At 31.6% G+C, this 17216-nt stretch overlaps 1 protein-coding gene across 1 annotated transcript in view; it reads right to left on the reverse strand.

Moving 5' to 3' along the window:
• Positions 1–234: 234 nt before the first annotated feature.
• Positions 235–17216, reverse strand: part of Nsun2 (tRNA (cytosine(34)-C(5))-methyltransferase Nsun2) — a 31653-nt gene continuing 14671 nt past the window's right edge. The window contains exons 8-21 of the mRNA XM_089253801.1: positions 17018–17154; positions 16708–16763; positions 15423–15497; positions 13553–13683; positions 12915–13116; positions 12449–12543; positions 10649–10673; positions 9473–9565; positions 7757–7889; positions 7000–7077; positions 5097–5235; positions 2480–2519; positions 2108–2232; positions 235–483 (exon numbers count right to left, since the gene is read on the reverse strand). Of these exons, the coding sequence (XP_089109927.1) occupies positions 302–483; positions 2108–2232; positions 2480–2519; positions 5097–5235; positions 7000–7077; positions 7757–7889; positions 9473–9565; positions 10649–10673; positions 12449–12543; positions 12915–13116; positions 13553–13683; positions 15423–15497; positions 16708–16763; positions 17018–17154 (1511 nt within the window). The 3' untranslated portion in view covers positions 235–301. The remainder of the gene's footprint in view (positions 484–2107; positions 2233–2479; positions 2520–5096; positions 5236–6999; positions 7078–7756; positions 7890–9472; positions 9566–10648; positions 10674–12448; positions 12544–12914; positions 13117–13552; positions 13684–15422; positions 15498–16707; positions 16764–17017; positions 17155–17216) is intronic.

A 17216-nucleotide genomic window follows, 5' to 3' on the forward strand; every position in this document is an offset into this window, starting at 1 on the left:
CGTATTAATGGGTGGACCCAACCAGGTTTTAACCAGGGCCCTGAATCAAACAGGCCCCTCAAATTATTGGAAGCTTCACTCTTATTCTGAAATCCCCTTCTTTCATAAATTATGGAGAGTTATTTCTCCAATTAATTCTGGAATTTTTTCATTAATTCTGGAATTAAAACTTCTTTGTGAATTCTGTGTGTGAAATTCTTTCTCACAATAAATAAATTAACAGAAACACACTGCTTAAACCTTATGACTTAATTTATTTGAAAGTCCTCAAAATATGAAAATGGGAAAAAGTAACCAGATACTAGCTAACACCATTTTTTGCTGTTTCTGGACTTCCTTTGTCAAATGAATCATTCATATCAGCTGCATCAATTTCAATCTCTGAATTGTCTATCGATTCACTGATGTTGTCTTCGTCGTTTCGTGAATTTGAAGCCTCCTCGCTGTTCGCTTTGATTTTGAACCTTTTCTTGTCCCTTTTTTCTGTGAAGAAAATGAAAGTATTTCATGTAGTTGGTTTGAAATTGAACATTATTGGGTGTTTGAAAGATACGTTTTCATGAATTTGGGGTCATTTCGAATAAAACTAATTTTTTTTTTCACTATAATTGCTTTCTCCATGAAGAATTCAAAATGCTGTTCCATAGGGGAATTTCTCTTTTTACTCCATAGATATATATATACAGGGTGCATAGCGAATGGGGGTATGCTATTTTACTGACAAACCGTTGATCCTAAAAATATACTTCTAATTACAAAAAGTTCCCAAATAGCGTATAACACTCAGATATGTTATTCATGTTGCAAGGGGTTGTATAATTATGAAAATAAAATAAAAATTAACTTTTTATACAAGCCTAGTGCGTTCCAAAATCCAATCAGAGAGTTGCCCTGTCTTTTCTCCACATTTACAGCTGTTTTTTCCCAACTTTCCCACATTTTTTGAATTTTAATATATATCAGTAAATATTACTTAGAAACATGGAATTTTTTTGTTGACATCAGGAGAGACAGGTCAACAACTTTTTAATTGGTTTTAGGGCACACTGGGCTGTATAAAAAGTTAATTTTTTATTTTAATAACTATACAATCCCTTGCATCATGAATGGCATATCTGAGTACTACATGTCATTTGAAAACTTTTTCTAATTGGAAGTATGCCTTTAGGATCAACAGTTCACCAGTAAAATGCCATACCTTACAAAATTATTTGCACAAAAAGTCATTATCAACATATCAGAGACAGTTTTAATTGTATCTTAAAATATCAGACCTGTATTTATCTTTTGCTTCAGCAACTATCTGCCTTGATAATGGACGGCATACATGATACCACACTCTTGGACAGGCCCTGATTTTCACATGGACAAGTGGGACACTTGCCCAATGCCTGCCCCCTAATTTTAGGGTCCCCAAAATTTGAAAAATGTATTTTCACTGACTAATCAAAGGTCTTTGGACCTTGTTGCAGGAATGGGAGCATAATTCCTGTTTTCCCCCACGGTCCCCTCATGTCAAAATCAAGAGTTGCTCTCAGGGAATGCCCAAATTGAGTCGTGTGCAGCATTCGCAACTCAATGCAGAGCAGCACGCAGTTTTGCAGAAAATGGAAATCAAAAGAACAGATCAAATTGAGACACAACGCTATGCTTCGCTGATCACATTTTGCACGTGCACAATTCTTCGTTATTAATTTTATAGAAAAGTTAGCTGGTTATTGTATTTCTTCATAAATGAAGAATTCAGAACAGTGTATGCAAGGTGTGTATTGAATTCAAAAACAATTTTCAGGAAAATAATCAGACGGGGAAAATTGCATAAAAAGGGGAATGATGATTTTTTTCAAAAGATGAAATTCATCAAAAGATTTTATTAAAGTTTTTTTCCTGTTTAATTTACTTCTAGTAAAATCAATTGACATCGGCAGAATGACATATGTAGCTCTTCAAGAACAACAAATTTCATCGTGAAACTGATTTGGTAGTTTAGAAAAAAAGATCATAGCATTTTCAAAATGTCTGACAATTCACGCTGATCATAGAAAATGCACAGATTTTCTTGATTCTAATTTTTCAAAGAACTGATTTCAAAATTCCTTGTACTTACCATACTCTGTAACATCTACCCCACTCATTCTGAGATAATGAACACGTTCCTGTTTTGCAACATAGCAACGCAAAGTGAGCTTCCCTTTCCATGCACACACTTCAATACTGAATTCATCGTCAGTACTATTGGAGGACAACAGTATAACATAGATGAGAGCATGAATCATTTGCATCATACAAATTAAGGCATGTACACAGCAATTTAACCACAGAAATCATTTGAAATTCGAATCAATGTTCATAAACTATTAATAAAGGAGTTCATTAATTATATTTTTAAAAAATTCTGAAGGGCAAGTGTATAGTTTACAGTTGATTCAAATTATTGGAAAAATATTCTCACTACTGAGTAATATAATATAATACTAACCCTTCATTTCCGATGTAAACTAAAACCACGCAGCCTGATTCTGAAAAAAGAAATAAAAAAATAATTTATCAGCATCTAAAAGTTACTGAAGGCAGTCACCAAATTCAAAAAAATGATGTCATTCACAAGCTTCTATGGCAACTGTTCAAAGTTTCTTCAGGATTATTGTATATACACGGTAATTCAAAAGTAATCATTGGATTTCAAAGTAATATATTTCAGAAAGTATTACAGATTTACAGACATGAATAGTATCTCGTAAGCAGAGAAGACATTTAAAGTTTTTTTTTCACTATTTATAAATGTTCTATGCATCCTCCTTCCATTATGGGCACACATCTGTATGGTAGTCAAATTTATCCCACATATGGTTCGACATGTCAGCATTGATATTCGTGAAAGTGGTGGTAATTCGGTTCTTGAACTCATTCAGCATAGATGGCAGTGGAATCATATACACTGTGTTTTTAATGAAACCCACAGGAAAAAGTCACTAAAATTGAAGTCAGGAGATTTTAGAGGCCACCCAAAAAAGGCAGATTCGCAATTACCACATCAGTCATTCCATCATCCAGAGATTTCCTCATTCAGGTAGTGATGAACTTCTCTGTGCCAATGCGGTGGAGCCCCCATCCAGCTGGAAAATGAAGTTAGCGAATTCTCATTGAATTGTGGAAATAACCATTCCTCTAACATGTAGAGATAAGTAAGACTCGTTACAGGGTTTCAATGAAAAAATAGGGCCTGCACACCTTTTGAGACTGCTGCAAAGACGTTTACTTTAGGAGAATCCCATTTAATTTGCACATGTGTATGTGGGTTTTCAGTACCTCATATGCAGGTATTGTGGGGGTTCACCACCCCACTTACATGGAACGTTGCTTTGTCACTAATTGTCCAATAAAATCCTCATCCTCCATTGCTTCCTCCACGAGATTAAAAAAAGTGTATCACAACTCATGGTCACAAGGTATAAGTTGCTGCAGGACTTGTATGGAGCACAATTTGAAACATAGGCAAAGTAAAATTCTCCACACAGTTGTTTGCGGGATATCCGATTCGCGACTATTACATTAAGTGGAATTTTGTGGGCCGTACACGAAAGCATATCCAATGGCACCCACTACATCTTCTGAAGCACTTGGCCTTCCACACCTTTTTTTACCCAAACAACCGATCTCCTTGAATTGGCAAAACCATCACAGAATACTCTGATGGGACGGCAATTGTGTTCCGTATTTTCTTTGGTATGCTTGTTGCACTGAAACAAGCAAATGAAGATGTCTCATCTTCCGAAACACAAAATGCTTTTTTGTTCATTCATTGTCATCTGCGTGCAATGTGACACATGACAATAACCCCTTCTTTCAGGTTACTGCTTTTACCAGAAATGAAGTGTGCGCCATCTAGTGGCCAGATGAAATACTGAATGTGTGGGAATAAAAGAATTAACCTTTGCTTCTTTATGCCCCATTTACTATATTAAACATTTATATATACAGTCAAATCCCATTATAACAAACTCCAAGAGACCAGAGAAATCACTTCATAATAACAAAATTTCATTATAAACGAATTACAGATTTTCACATTGCTCCTATGTAAACTTATCTGGAGGATTAGAAAAGTGTTCATTAAAACAAGATTTTTTCGCTATAGTAGTATTCGTTAAAATGGGATTCAACTGTAGTTATATTTTTTATATAAACCCAATGATTATTTTTGAATTATCCTGTACTGTACTTCACAAATTAAAATGAAACCAAATGTTTCTTTCTCATGCTACTAGGTACAAAAAAATCATCAGAACACATAGTATGCAGATTATGCTTCAAATATGTTTGAATGAAAAAAAATACTTTAATTCCAAAATTTGTCCAACTGCTTCTCTCTCTCTCCGATTTAAAAACCATGGCACCCTAACCTGTAACCTGACTAGAATATAAACATACCTTGATTATTAACCCTTTCCTGCACGCTACCCTTTAAAGTTGGAACTTCAAAAAAAAAAATTGCAAGTGTATTCAGGCCTAGAGGAGTACACAGGTATAATTTTGTAAAGATTGCACTTACCGTTTTAATAAGCCGTTTAATAATCTTGCCTAAAATCGAGTCCCAAATTTAAGGTGTGTGCCCAAAGAGGGCACACCTTGAATTTGGGACTAGATTTTAGGCAAGCTTTCAATGTAAAAAGTTAAAACTTATGCAGAATAAAGAGATTAGTGTACAACCAACAAAATGGGTAATGGCTAAAATTTGCGATTTTTGACAGAGCTTAACCATACATGCACCTTGTAAACTTTCTTCTGAGGAATTTCTAACAAATTACAAAATCTCACCATGGAAAGTAGCAGCAGATACACAGATTAAGTAATCAATTTAAAAAAAAAAATTACGTTTTTCTCCCCAACTGTGGCGCTTACACCCATACAGTACAGAAATAAAGCATACTAAACTTGACAGCTATGAAATGCAAAAAGTTTGGGAATTCCTTTATTAAGATAATTTTCATCAAGCAAATTAAATTAAAAACAAATTAAATATTTAGTGTTACTTCTCTACTAGCAACATTATTCATCGAATAAATGGATGCACCCATCATATAAAAAATACTAACCAATGCTTTCCAGTTGCTGTCGTACTTTTTCACTAAACAATTGATTGCTGGTGTACTCGTTTGTCAAAGTCAGAACAAGATCTTCTTTCAGTATGTTGACTTTCCTTCTGCCCAAAAATGGTAAAACTGATGACAAACCCTGTAATATATCATGCCATTTAAAACACATATTGAAGCAAGCCATTAAACTTCAAAAGTAAAAATGACAAAAAACCAGGAAAACTATACACTTGACTAATATTGAACAATAAAATAAAATTTATATTCAATGAACAATGGAGCTTGTGAAATGAAATATCAAATAAAAAACAACAAATTTAAAGTTACTGAGAATGTATGTTAAAATGTAAAATCGTGAATTCAGCTATTTTATTTCTGGTTATTTTATTCTTCCAGCAGCCTCTGAATTTGTTGTAGTAAAATGTAAACTTCAATTTGGATGTTCTAAGCCTTGAGAGAAAATAAGAAAATACAAGGAACTCTCTTGTTCAATAGCATAATATGAACTTAACCATTCCATATGACACATTTCTGCTCATTGGGATTATTAGGGTCTGCATATGGTCCGCATATGTTGGTTATAATTTTGAGGGGTCATAGTGAGTTTACATCCACTTCAAAAAAGTTTCATCACTACGAACAGAGCACCAAATATGCATTCAACTACAAATACAGAGGCCACTAAAAATCAATATGCCCAATGAGATGGCGGAAAGAAATACAGTATAAATGCCCATAGCAAACTTTAAGAGCAGTACGAAAACACAATGTGATGAAAACATGAGCAAGTACTATTGTCACTAGAAATAATGAATGTAAATAGTCTATCAATTGGGTCTGCTTGGAAATTGATGGTTTAAATCATGGCTTCCCAAACTTTGTTTCATCGCCCCCCCCCCCCCTCAGAAATTTCTTTCTCTCATTGCCCCCCCCCCCAGCTCAACCATGCCCATAGGATCCTATTACCCGTAATTACTTTCTTACATAATTACATTCTTACTCCAAGAATACCCATAGTTTCTATTGCCCCCCCCCCCCAGACAATGCCATTGCCCACTTTGGGAAACACTGGTTTAAATAATGATAAGAAAATCATTTTAATACACCATAGTTTTTACCTAGTCATGGGCCGCACAAAATCACCTCACGGGACAGCTGTTGGCCACCTCCTGATGCATATCATTGAAGTTTTCATGTTTTTGCAAATCAACCGATTCAAGAAAAGGTAGTGCCAAATCACCACATAAAATTTTACATCAGGATAGATTCTTGTTATATATGTGTGTGTGTGTGTATAAAATCATTTCTGAAATAATTTTCACTGAGATTTTTTTTTCTGAAATGATTTCCTACAACATGAACAGCGAAATACAGAGCAAACTTAGTTTTTTGAATCACAGGGATCCATCAAGGCTTTTATAGGGTCATGTTTTTATGAAAACGATCCATAATTTTGTGAAAGTTAGTAATTCTGTGGGAAGAGAAACAATCTAGTTAATTTTGTACAAAAGCAATGGAATTTCAAATATATGGTTTTGTTAATTTTTATTTTATGAAGGGTCCATTTTTCAAATTCAGAATTTAGAGAAGGATCTAGAAAATGAACCAAAATTTCAGCTGGACAGACCTCCTTAATCATTAAAACTTTCATAGTATCCCCATTAACTCCATATAGTCAAAATAAAGATAAGAAATCATTAAGTAAAAAAAAAATGTTAAAAATGTTGTCATGTGTGATAAACATTGTAAAACAAATTTTATCTGAAGAAAAAAAGTGATAATTTTTTGGATGAACTGCATAATTTTCACTTTTGAAAAACACGCTAAAAAAATTAAGTTGATGGTATACTAATCTTCAAAAAAATAAATAAAAATAATAATCTTAATAAAACAAAGTAATAACCTCTTGAGTCAGGCGGAAAATGCAAGTTGCATCTTTATTTTCACTTCGGCAGAACATTCTTACTCCAGTATTTATAATCTGAAAAAAAAGGAAGAAACAAAAGATTAGAAAATATTGCTAATTCTTCAGAGCATGCATATATATAAATATATATAACCTATCACATTCATTTACAATAAGAATTGAGCCTATAAAGAAATTAAAGCTTATAATAAAAGCTTATTAATTAAATCATTGACATCAATAAAATGAATCAATCATTAGTAATTTTGTAACTCAGTAGAACCACAACATTTCCAATTCCGAATGAATAATGCTTGCATACACAATCAAAGACTTTAATGTTATTTTCAGTCCTTGTTAAAGAGTTTCACTGGTTTTGACCAGGGGTAGTTCTTCTTTAGCTGAAACATTCATAAGTCGATGTGTGTGTATGTCAACAGCTGTGGTCAAAACAGCATTAATTCTTCTCATTAACCCTTAAAAAGTAATTATGCCTTAAGACAGTCAAAAGCCAAATTTATTTATTGCCCCACCCAGTATTTAATCAAATAATACAACTCAATTCTTCAAGGAAGGATGAAGCTATAAATATAAAATACTGATGGATTAACTTTTGTGCAAAAAAAGCTTAATGCTTGCAATCTACAAAAATCTTATGCTAATTCAATTTCAAAAACATTGTTTTTCTGTTGATCTTTTGGGTGAATTTGTATACTAGAGCTGTGTTTTATCTTCCAAGAATTACAGTACTTACTTTGATTTTTTCTTTGTTGTTTTGTATAATACTCTTTACTGAATCTGACACAAGATATATATTTCTCTTCCTACTTTCCTGACACCTGCACAGCAAGTTTGTATGTTTGAAGCCCTTCAAATCATAAAAACCTCTAAAAACAATTAAAAATATACAAATATAATACATGTGTTTGTTTACATGCTATATCAATATTTACATGCTATCAATCAATCGTGTTTAAATCAAGGTTTCCTGGTGCTTCTAATTTTTACATACGAAATCTGCATCTAAATCATGTTCCAGACTCTGCCACGAAGCTGGGCTGAAAGAGATCTCAGCAACAGGATAAGTCCAGTGACAAAGTTCTGGCAATCATTCACTCATGCATCTAAATCAGCTCTTGAACCAAAAATTGGTTGAATATAAGCAAATTAAATTTAGTAGACTCTCACTAATCCAGCACATATCAGACCAAAGTATGCGGCAAAATTGCCAGATGGCATGCCTTCTTTAAAAAAAAATTGGTTATTAAATATATTTAAAAATAAGTGTAATAAATTTGATATGAATGATGCTTGCAATAAAAATTTCCATAATCACAAATTGAAATTACAGTAAAACCTTGGTAAGTTGTCACCCTAAAAGGGCATCACTCTGTTGAAGTCATCATTTTTCTTCGGCCCCATCCAGCTTTCAGATAAAAATGTCATTAAACCCTCATTTACTTGTCACTAATTTTGGTGACCTCATCACTAAGGAAAAGTTTGAGAGAAAGGAATAGATTATGTCCATGGCCTTCTTTAAAAATGAGCTTGATAACAGCATTGCATATGTTCAAAAGTGACCATAAAATCCTTATGTACCAAAACGGAATAGCTCAAGTTACGCTGAGAAGGTTGATTTTCCAACTAAAACAACAAAAGTTCTTGAAGCGTTAGGAACTTTTGCTGGACCTGATTTCTGCATGCACAAATGGGGTATTTGCGAAGAGGTCCTCCTCTAATTTAGGACTTCAAATTTGAATAAAATATAATTGCTGACACAAACCAGAGATTTTTCCCTTCCCAAAACAAGGCAGCTTTATAATCTTAGCTTACCCTGCCCATTGCCCCTTCAAGTCAAAATCAAGCCCTTTATTCAAGATTACCTTATGTTTGAACCATGAACTACTACTGAAGAATTTCAAACACAAAAATGTGTTGTAAAATGAATGTGCACGAGAAAAAATTAACTATTGGCATTAATTGTAAGTGTACCTGTGTATTTAGCCATAATACGTTAATACTGTAAAACTCAATTAAAAGGTGAAAATTCCATTTTTTTTTCTCTTAAAAACCATAAATTTGTTGTTATTGCAATCTCAACCAGTATGTTAATAAATGTTGTTTTACAGTGTTGTACTTGAATTTGACAACACTTCGCTTAAGCTATCACAATTTCCCCAAAACTTGAGTGACAACTTATTTTACTGTATATCTGAAACTAATGGTGCATACTTAATTTCTCATTGCTACTGCCGTAATTTTCACCATATAATCCGCAGATGAAAGTTTTATTACTTTGAGAGAAAATGTCATTTTGTGTCCAAAATGTTTTTTGATCAACCGGCGGGTCTCAAATAATGTATATAATCAAACTATTTGAATTTTTTACTCATAAATAAGAGGTAGAAAATGTTTAACAGATATTTCCCCATCATAAAATCAATTAGAGAGGATAAATATGCAGATTTACCTAATGCTTGGCCAGTCAGCATCGTTTTCATTCAAAAAAATGAAAGGATCCTCCTTATAGCCAAACACTTTTTGTTTCTTCCTTGGAGGGAACCTGTCAAAGGATCAGTCAGAATTTTATACAAAATAAAAAATACTATGTATGAGAGAGTGAATATAATGAAAAATATCACTGGCACGAATGCTCAATACACAATGATTTGGATGAAGTGTCAGTGATAAAACACAGTTACCTCAGTTTTACGCACAAAAAAATTAAGTCAGTAATGTGTTTAATTTTTGAAAATTATGTTGAAAGTAAAAATAGAGTCTAATATTGTATGTGTATGAATATACTATTGATCTGTTTAATAAAAAAATTTTATCAGAAAAGTTCTTCCATTAGAAATTGTCACCTGTAATACCACCAAAAATCTCTCCCTAAATTGATCGTATCAAAGGGCAGAACAAATTTTTAGAAATTTACACACCTGAATCTATTTTACATGCTTGCATCTGGCAAAAGAAATACATGCCCGGTCAAAATTTTTACAGTCTCATGGCATGTTGAGTAATAACTAGCCTTGTCTCAGTTAATTTATTTCATTATTTTGTATGTTTATCGCGCTCTACATAAGGTTACTCGATTTCCATTGTATTATTGTCATGGAAATAAATCATGTTTGTTACTGTATTCACAACTGTTAATTCTACAAGTTTTTTTTTTTTTTTGTTCTTTTTAATGATTTTTATGCATGAGAAAAGTGGTAACTATGGAATAACTTTTATCAACATAATCAAATTTCGATACTTTTAAGTGCTTCTAGCAATTGATATTAAATAATTTGAAAATAAAAAGAAACATTTTTGCTGCTTTCAAAAGAAAATTTATCTCCCATGAATATAAAATACAGTGAAACACTAATATACCAACAATGCTCAGGGGACCGGAGAAATGTTATAAAAGAGTTATCGTTATAGATGAATACATTAACTATATAAAAAGTTCATCAGAAACGAAAAGCAATATCATTTTATAGGTGATTATCATTATAGAGAGTATCATTGTATAGAATTTTCATTGTATACATATTGAAGGACCCGACACACCCCGCTTCTCATCTCAGAGAGATATCGAAGCTTTCCTGGGGGGATGGGTCACTGTATACACATACTAAGTAAAAAAACAATGGCTTACTTATGTTGTTGCTGTGATTCTGAGCCTGAAACAAACATAAAATTATAATCCACATACTTTTTTTTTATAGAATGCACATTCAAATGTACTTTCTAATACTTTAAAATAATAATTATTAAAAAAGCTGGCTTATTATTCAAAACTAAGAACTAAAAGCTATGCCACTTGATAAGGTTCATATGTAGAATATGTTATCAAGTGCATATTTTATTACATACCTTAGCTAAGAGGTACTTAGAATTCATTCAGAAGATGGTACTTAAAGTTATCGATTTTTATGTACACACCAATGTGTTTTGAAGAATCTAATACTACATAATATGTAGTATCATGACTATAATATTAGTTCAAATTTTATACAACCCAACTGATTTTAAATAAAATAAAAAAAAGACAGGAAGCACTCTGAAACATCCTAGTAGGAAATTTCTGAGATAGTATAATATTTTTATGTATGTTATACTTCAATGAATATGCAGGAGAATCTATAGCACAGGTGCCGATTCCCAGACGAAAATCTGTAGTTTGTCATGTAATGAAATATTTCACTGCCAAAAAACATCATTCAAATAAAAGGGAAAAATAGGGATCTGCATAGGGTAACCATATAATCAGTTTTCCAAAGACATTTCTTAATTATGGCCATATCCCAACTTTTTTTTTTTTTTTTTCAATGTCCTTTTTTGCCCCTGTATTTTCAACCCCACTTGAATTTTTATTCTTCACTGGTAACTACAAATCAAGGAATAAACTGTCAAGGAATATATTTTGCAATTTATATATTATAATATTATGAAATTGCATAGCAGAATGAGGATTTCTAGAGACTTTTCTATAAAGATACAAAAAATTGAAAGAATCTGGTTTCAAACCAGAAGATTTTGAAAAGGCTTTTTAAAAAGCATTGGCACCTATGCTATGATCACTTTCATCTGATCATTGATTCATTTTACCACAACTTGATAGTAAAAAAACCTTTTTTGTTACAGTCAAAAAGTTGTCTGGATGTCTTTGGACTTATGAGACCCTGTGTGTATATTAAATTAATATAAATATACTTTATACATTATACTTTATTACACTGTTTAAAATCTCCAGTGGAATGGATAGGATGGACCACGAGTTATTAATACACAATCAATCAACTGCTTCGACAAGGGTTTAGTATGGACAACTCCAGGTTGTGGTTTGTCGCAGAGAATTTTTCTCTAATAGGGTTATAAATAAACGGATTAACTTATTTCCAGGGGGGGGGGGGTGGTGAATTCTAACACAATTGATGCATTTAAAAACAAGTATGATAAACATATTGGGATAAATCAAGAAGCTATCCATATTTAGGTAAGACAACCATATTTTTTATGAGCAGTGTATGACATATAATTAATTATTTTTGAGATACATGATTTCATATTGGGTTGCTGTACTTCAGTTATATTTGGCATCCATATTTTTTATGGGCATCTTTTTTCAGCCACCTCGTTGGGCAATTAGCCTGTTGTGATCTTTGTGTTTGTATTTGTATACAAGGTTTGACTCAACAGAAAATGAAAAAAAAAAACAATTACACTGCCATGTCAGTGTGATATGTTATGTCAGTTATATTATATGTCTGTATGTGTCTCAAAAGCAACTACATGATTACCCTAGGTAAAATATTGATCATAACAAGTGAGCAATGGTTACCAAACAAATTGATACAAAAGTATTTTTAAACTATAAATGAAAAAAAATCTATTCAATTAAAAATAACTGTTATGCAACAGATATACTGCAAGAAAAGTATGAAATATAATTTGCCTTCATCAGACTGCCAAGGTAGCTTCTCTTTGATCTTCTCTATCACAGCAACAAAAAATCCTCCTGTGTCTTGAAAATATGGTAGTACACGGAAACTGGAAAAAAAAGAGAGTGGAAATAGCTGAAACAACTCACAATTCATGTGATATTTAATGAAACCTCTCCAGAGGTGGCAAATGTGTAAATGGGCTGCCTTTTAATAGGACAGTTTTTCTGGTCCAGAATTTTTTCCCTGTTTACTGCTATCAAGGAGCCACCTCTCCGAAGGGCAGATTTTTCTAAGAAAAGAAATGTGACCCTACTCAGAGAGGTATTACTGTAGTTATACAACTTTATTTGCTCGAATTTCAAGTCACAAAGCATTTTTCCAAAAACTTTTAATGCAATTTAAAAAATAATGAATGCAGGTGGAAAAATTCTATCACCAAACACAAACAAATATGTAGTTATAGAAATGCATGATTACCATCTATTGAGATGCAGTTTTTCAGTAACTTCAGAATTTGGAGGGAACATGGAAGGCCTTATCTGTGTATGATACTTTTCATCAACCTCATCAAATTTATCACAGAATTGCATGTCTTTAGTAGAAACTTTCCACTCAGAGATGCCTGGATTTCTTTTCAAGCCTGGAAGAGCATCAGTGACATCAACTAGCTCTGCTGAATCTGTAAAACCAATTGAAAAAAACAATAAATAAATATGAATAGAGCATAACAAAAGCACAGCAAAGATATGCTATATCATTCAAATTAAAATTTCTGTTCTTTTTTTTTCTTTTTTTTTAATTCAAAACAACATAAACGTCTAATTTTAACAGGCAAAAATGGAAGGCATTTATTCACTTCTACAAATTCTTACTTTTTAATAAAACTGAGTCCAAAAAATATTTGAATCCGACCATGTGTGCTAACAAGTTTATTTTTTCCCTTTTAAACAAGACAAAATCTTACATTGACTTATCAAAATATCATTTTAATGAAAAGTAATTCTTATGCAATAAAGATTCAAACACAATGCTTGATCTCATGCTACATATACATTAAAAAAATCGTATAATTTCATACTGAAATTTTTTTTTTTTCAATTTCTGGTAATACATACCTCCAGCCATCTGTAAAAGAGCAGATATCACAGCTTCATCCTCAACAGGATTTAATGAACATGTGGAATAAACCAATCGACCATGTAATGCCAATAGCTCTAACCCACGTTTAACTATACGTAACTGAAGACTTGTATGAGAAAAAAAGTACAATAGAATTATATTTATTATACATAGGAAATTCAACAAGATATACAGTCAGACCTTATAATGAAGTCGGAAAAAACAGCAAAACTGTTCATTGTGCACAAACTTCATTATATCTTATATATCTGTACCAGCTTAAAAAATTATGCGTTTGGGCAAAATGAAGCATAATTTAAATGCACAGATTACAACACATTTTTCAATAATCTGTTTTTTTGAAATAGATAGAGATAAAATTAATCAAAAAGAGGTCTTAATTTTAATTAAAATCTTATGTAATTAAATATTTAAAAGAAAATATATGTTGTTTTTCCTTCATGATATGATTGTGAATGTTAAACGTTTTCCATAATAAATCATTTTTGCATAATAAGCATGAAAAAATACAATGCTTTTTCTTTAACCAAGAGCCGGGTTAATGGAATGTTTTTTCACTTCTTACTTTTTTTGAACCATTTACAAAGAGCTCTATCTATGAATCCCTCTCCTTGTAGATTTTCAGTTAAACATCCAAAAATGTTTTCTTTAATTTCTTTTTCCTTTTCAAAATTGTGGATAGAAAACTTTGAAAAGCCTGAATAGCTAAGATATCACACTTTTTTTTAACTTTTAGCTTCGATTTTTCAAATAACAGACAGTGTTTTAGCGCTTGATATTTACAAAAGCTAACTTGCACACGATAAAATCACCACAACCAACGTCTGAATCTAGCAAAAGATTGGTAAACATGCACTAAAGGTGTTTTGGAGGTTAGATTATTGGGAATACAGGGGAACCTTAGTCTTTTCTTTCAAATAAAGTTTTCCGCAAATAAAACAGGATTTAAATAGTAAAAAGTAAAAAAAAAAGAAAAAAAAGAAAAGATAATTTCACATTACTCAAAAACGCCGTACTGGAATGTCTTTCAGGGAAATAAAAGGGGCATTATTAGTTGTACCTACATATTATAGAAAGGTAAATTTAGAAAATAAAAATATTTAGATAAGATTAAAAAGAAATTTGTCAAAATTTGTGGTTGAAAACAGGTTAAAAACTTGTTATAGGCATACTTTGCTGATATAAATGTTCGTTATAAGCAAGCGAAACAGCAATAGGAAGTAAATAAGAAATCCGCGGGACATGGGAAAACTTTGTTATATATGAAAATTAATGTTCGTCATAAGCAAGCCAGACTGTATATATGTATATATATATAATTAGTCTATAAAACACACCCTTATAAAAAATAAAAATCGCACAATTAAGGTGGAAAAATAATAAAAGAATGATTTTTTTTTCTTAATGCATACAGGGTAGAGTCTTCCAATTACAAGATAAGTTTTTGGTACTCCTGTGATCTCATATCAAAAATTTTTATTGCATTTAATTCTTTTAGATGAAATAATTACAAATTGAGAATAACTCGTCAGTGACTAAGCTTTCATATTTGGCTTGTCCTTTTAGAAAGAAAAAATAGAACCATCCGATGTGCCATAGTCAAGTCTCATCTCGTTGTTGCAGAACAATAGATAAGGGAATAAAAAAATTACAAATTATCAAACAATCAATACAAATAAGCATAACTTGTATCAAACTAAAGACTACAGATGAATCCAAAAAACAAGTAAGTGAATGCATGCTAACTGCAAAACCACTGCATACTTTAAGCCCTAAAAGATTGACTGAAAATAAGAACAAAATAACCATTAAGTTTAAACTATTTAAATTTTAAACAATACATACTTGTGGAGGCCATTGGCATTGCCTACATTCCATTTTTGCCAAATATCAGGAATTTTGCGCATTGTACCATCACCACTAACAAAAGTAAAAGTTATAGGTTCAAATCTTTTTCACCCAATTATTTTTTAAAGCTCAAAAACATGTAAGCAATATGTATAGCAATACAAGTGATGGATTGTTTATTTACAAAATGTTTAATTAGATGTAGTTAATCTGCTACAAAGACAAGAACCAATAAGATCTAGCTATAATTTTATATTATGTCTTTATTTTTATTGATTATAAAGAAATAATACAGCACACATCTGGCATTCATGCAGGCATATAAACAGTAAAAGAGACTAGGAATCTAAATGATGCGACTGACAGAGGAAATGGCTTGAATATGAAAACTCAATATAAACACAAATGGCTATATGGAATTAAATAGTAAGCCTTAAAAAGCATCTGCTTAACTGGTATACATAAATACTTATATATTCCATAGAGGGTCCAACTTGAATCGGAAATCTTAGGCCAAGATGTTTGCCAAATGTTTGAAGGATTACAGGCCAAATGTGTTTTATATTTTTATTGATATGATAAACAAAATTAAACAAGAAAAGAAAAATCCATAATCCATTTTTATGCATTTTTCTGAAGTATGGTAGACTCAATAGTCCAGCCATGTGCTAGTCTGACCTGTCCTGTAATCCAGCATTTTTAGGTGGGCTTTTTTTTCAAGGATAGAAGAGGAAAACATATCACTGCATTTCTATGTGCAGAAATTTATATTACTTAAATGGGCTTTTTCAACTAATTTCCAGTAATCTGACACACCCTGGTCTGATATGTGCCAGATTAGCTGTATATGCTAATCTGGCGTTGAAATATATAGTAAAAATATTTCATTGAGAAGATAGATCTTCTCAAGATCTTCTCTCTTACGAATGAGAAGATAGATCTTGTACGCAATAAATACAATTTGTAAAAAAAAAGAAAAGAAAACATTATTAAGACTTTCTCATTGTAGAAAGCTTATTAGTTCCACAAAATGCTAAGACTGACTATTACTGAAAGTCAAGAGGTAGTTCAAAGCTAATCTACACAAACTCTCTTGTTTTTAAAAATATCATTTCTTGTATAAGCATGTTCTATTTCATAATGAAAAGAATGCTACTGAATAATGTAATAAAAATTAATCTAAGTTCAAGAAAATTATAATCAAGGAATCCAGTGCAGTCCAAAAGAAAAAAACTGACAAAAATCAAATATGAACGGAAAAAAAATTAAAAATCAATATCACCTGCAAGGAACATCACAAAGTATTCTATCATATCTCAAATTTCCAACCACTCCATCCTTTAAAAAATTTAAAGCCAATTTACTCATAAGATGTGATGTGTAACTAAAAAATTACATATCAGAAACAGAATCTATAAGTAAATTTTAAATTTAAAAATTTTCAATTCTAGCTATCATTATTTTATATATATATTCCTGTTTTTTAATCTTACACAAATCATGAACAAGATAGACAACCACAGATTTTTATTAAATTATAAAATTTTTTATCAAATCAATTTTGCATAAAATAGAACACTCTAGTCTCATACCTGTTCAATTGAAAGTTCTGGCATGTGAGAGGCATCTTGATTTGTAATGATGAAGCAAGGACTGTTTAATCGTTTTGCTTGATGGACCAACATATAGCATCTTTTGTTATCTACGTCATTTGCAACGACAAGACCACCTATATATTAATAACAAAAAAGCTCATCACTTTTACGTGTTATAAAACCATTCACAAGTGAA

This window comes from Pholcus phalangioides, unplaced genomic scaffold (assembly GCF_987345545.1).
Source record: "Pholcus phalangioides strain wild (caught in Gottingen) unplaced genomic scaffold, Ppha-v1.0 ptg000001l_1, whole genome shotgun sequence".
In the NCBI taxonomy this organism is placed as follows: domain Eukaryota; kingdom Metazoa; phylum Arthropoda; class Arachnida; order Araneae; family Pholcidae; genus Pholcus; species Pholcus phalangioides.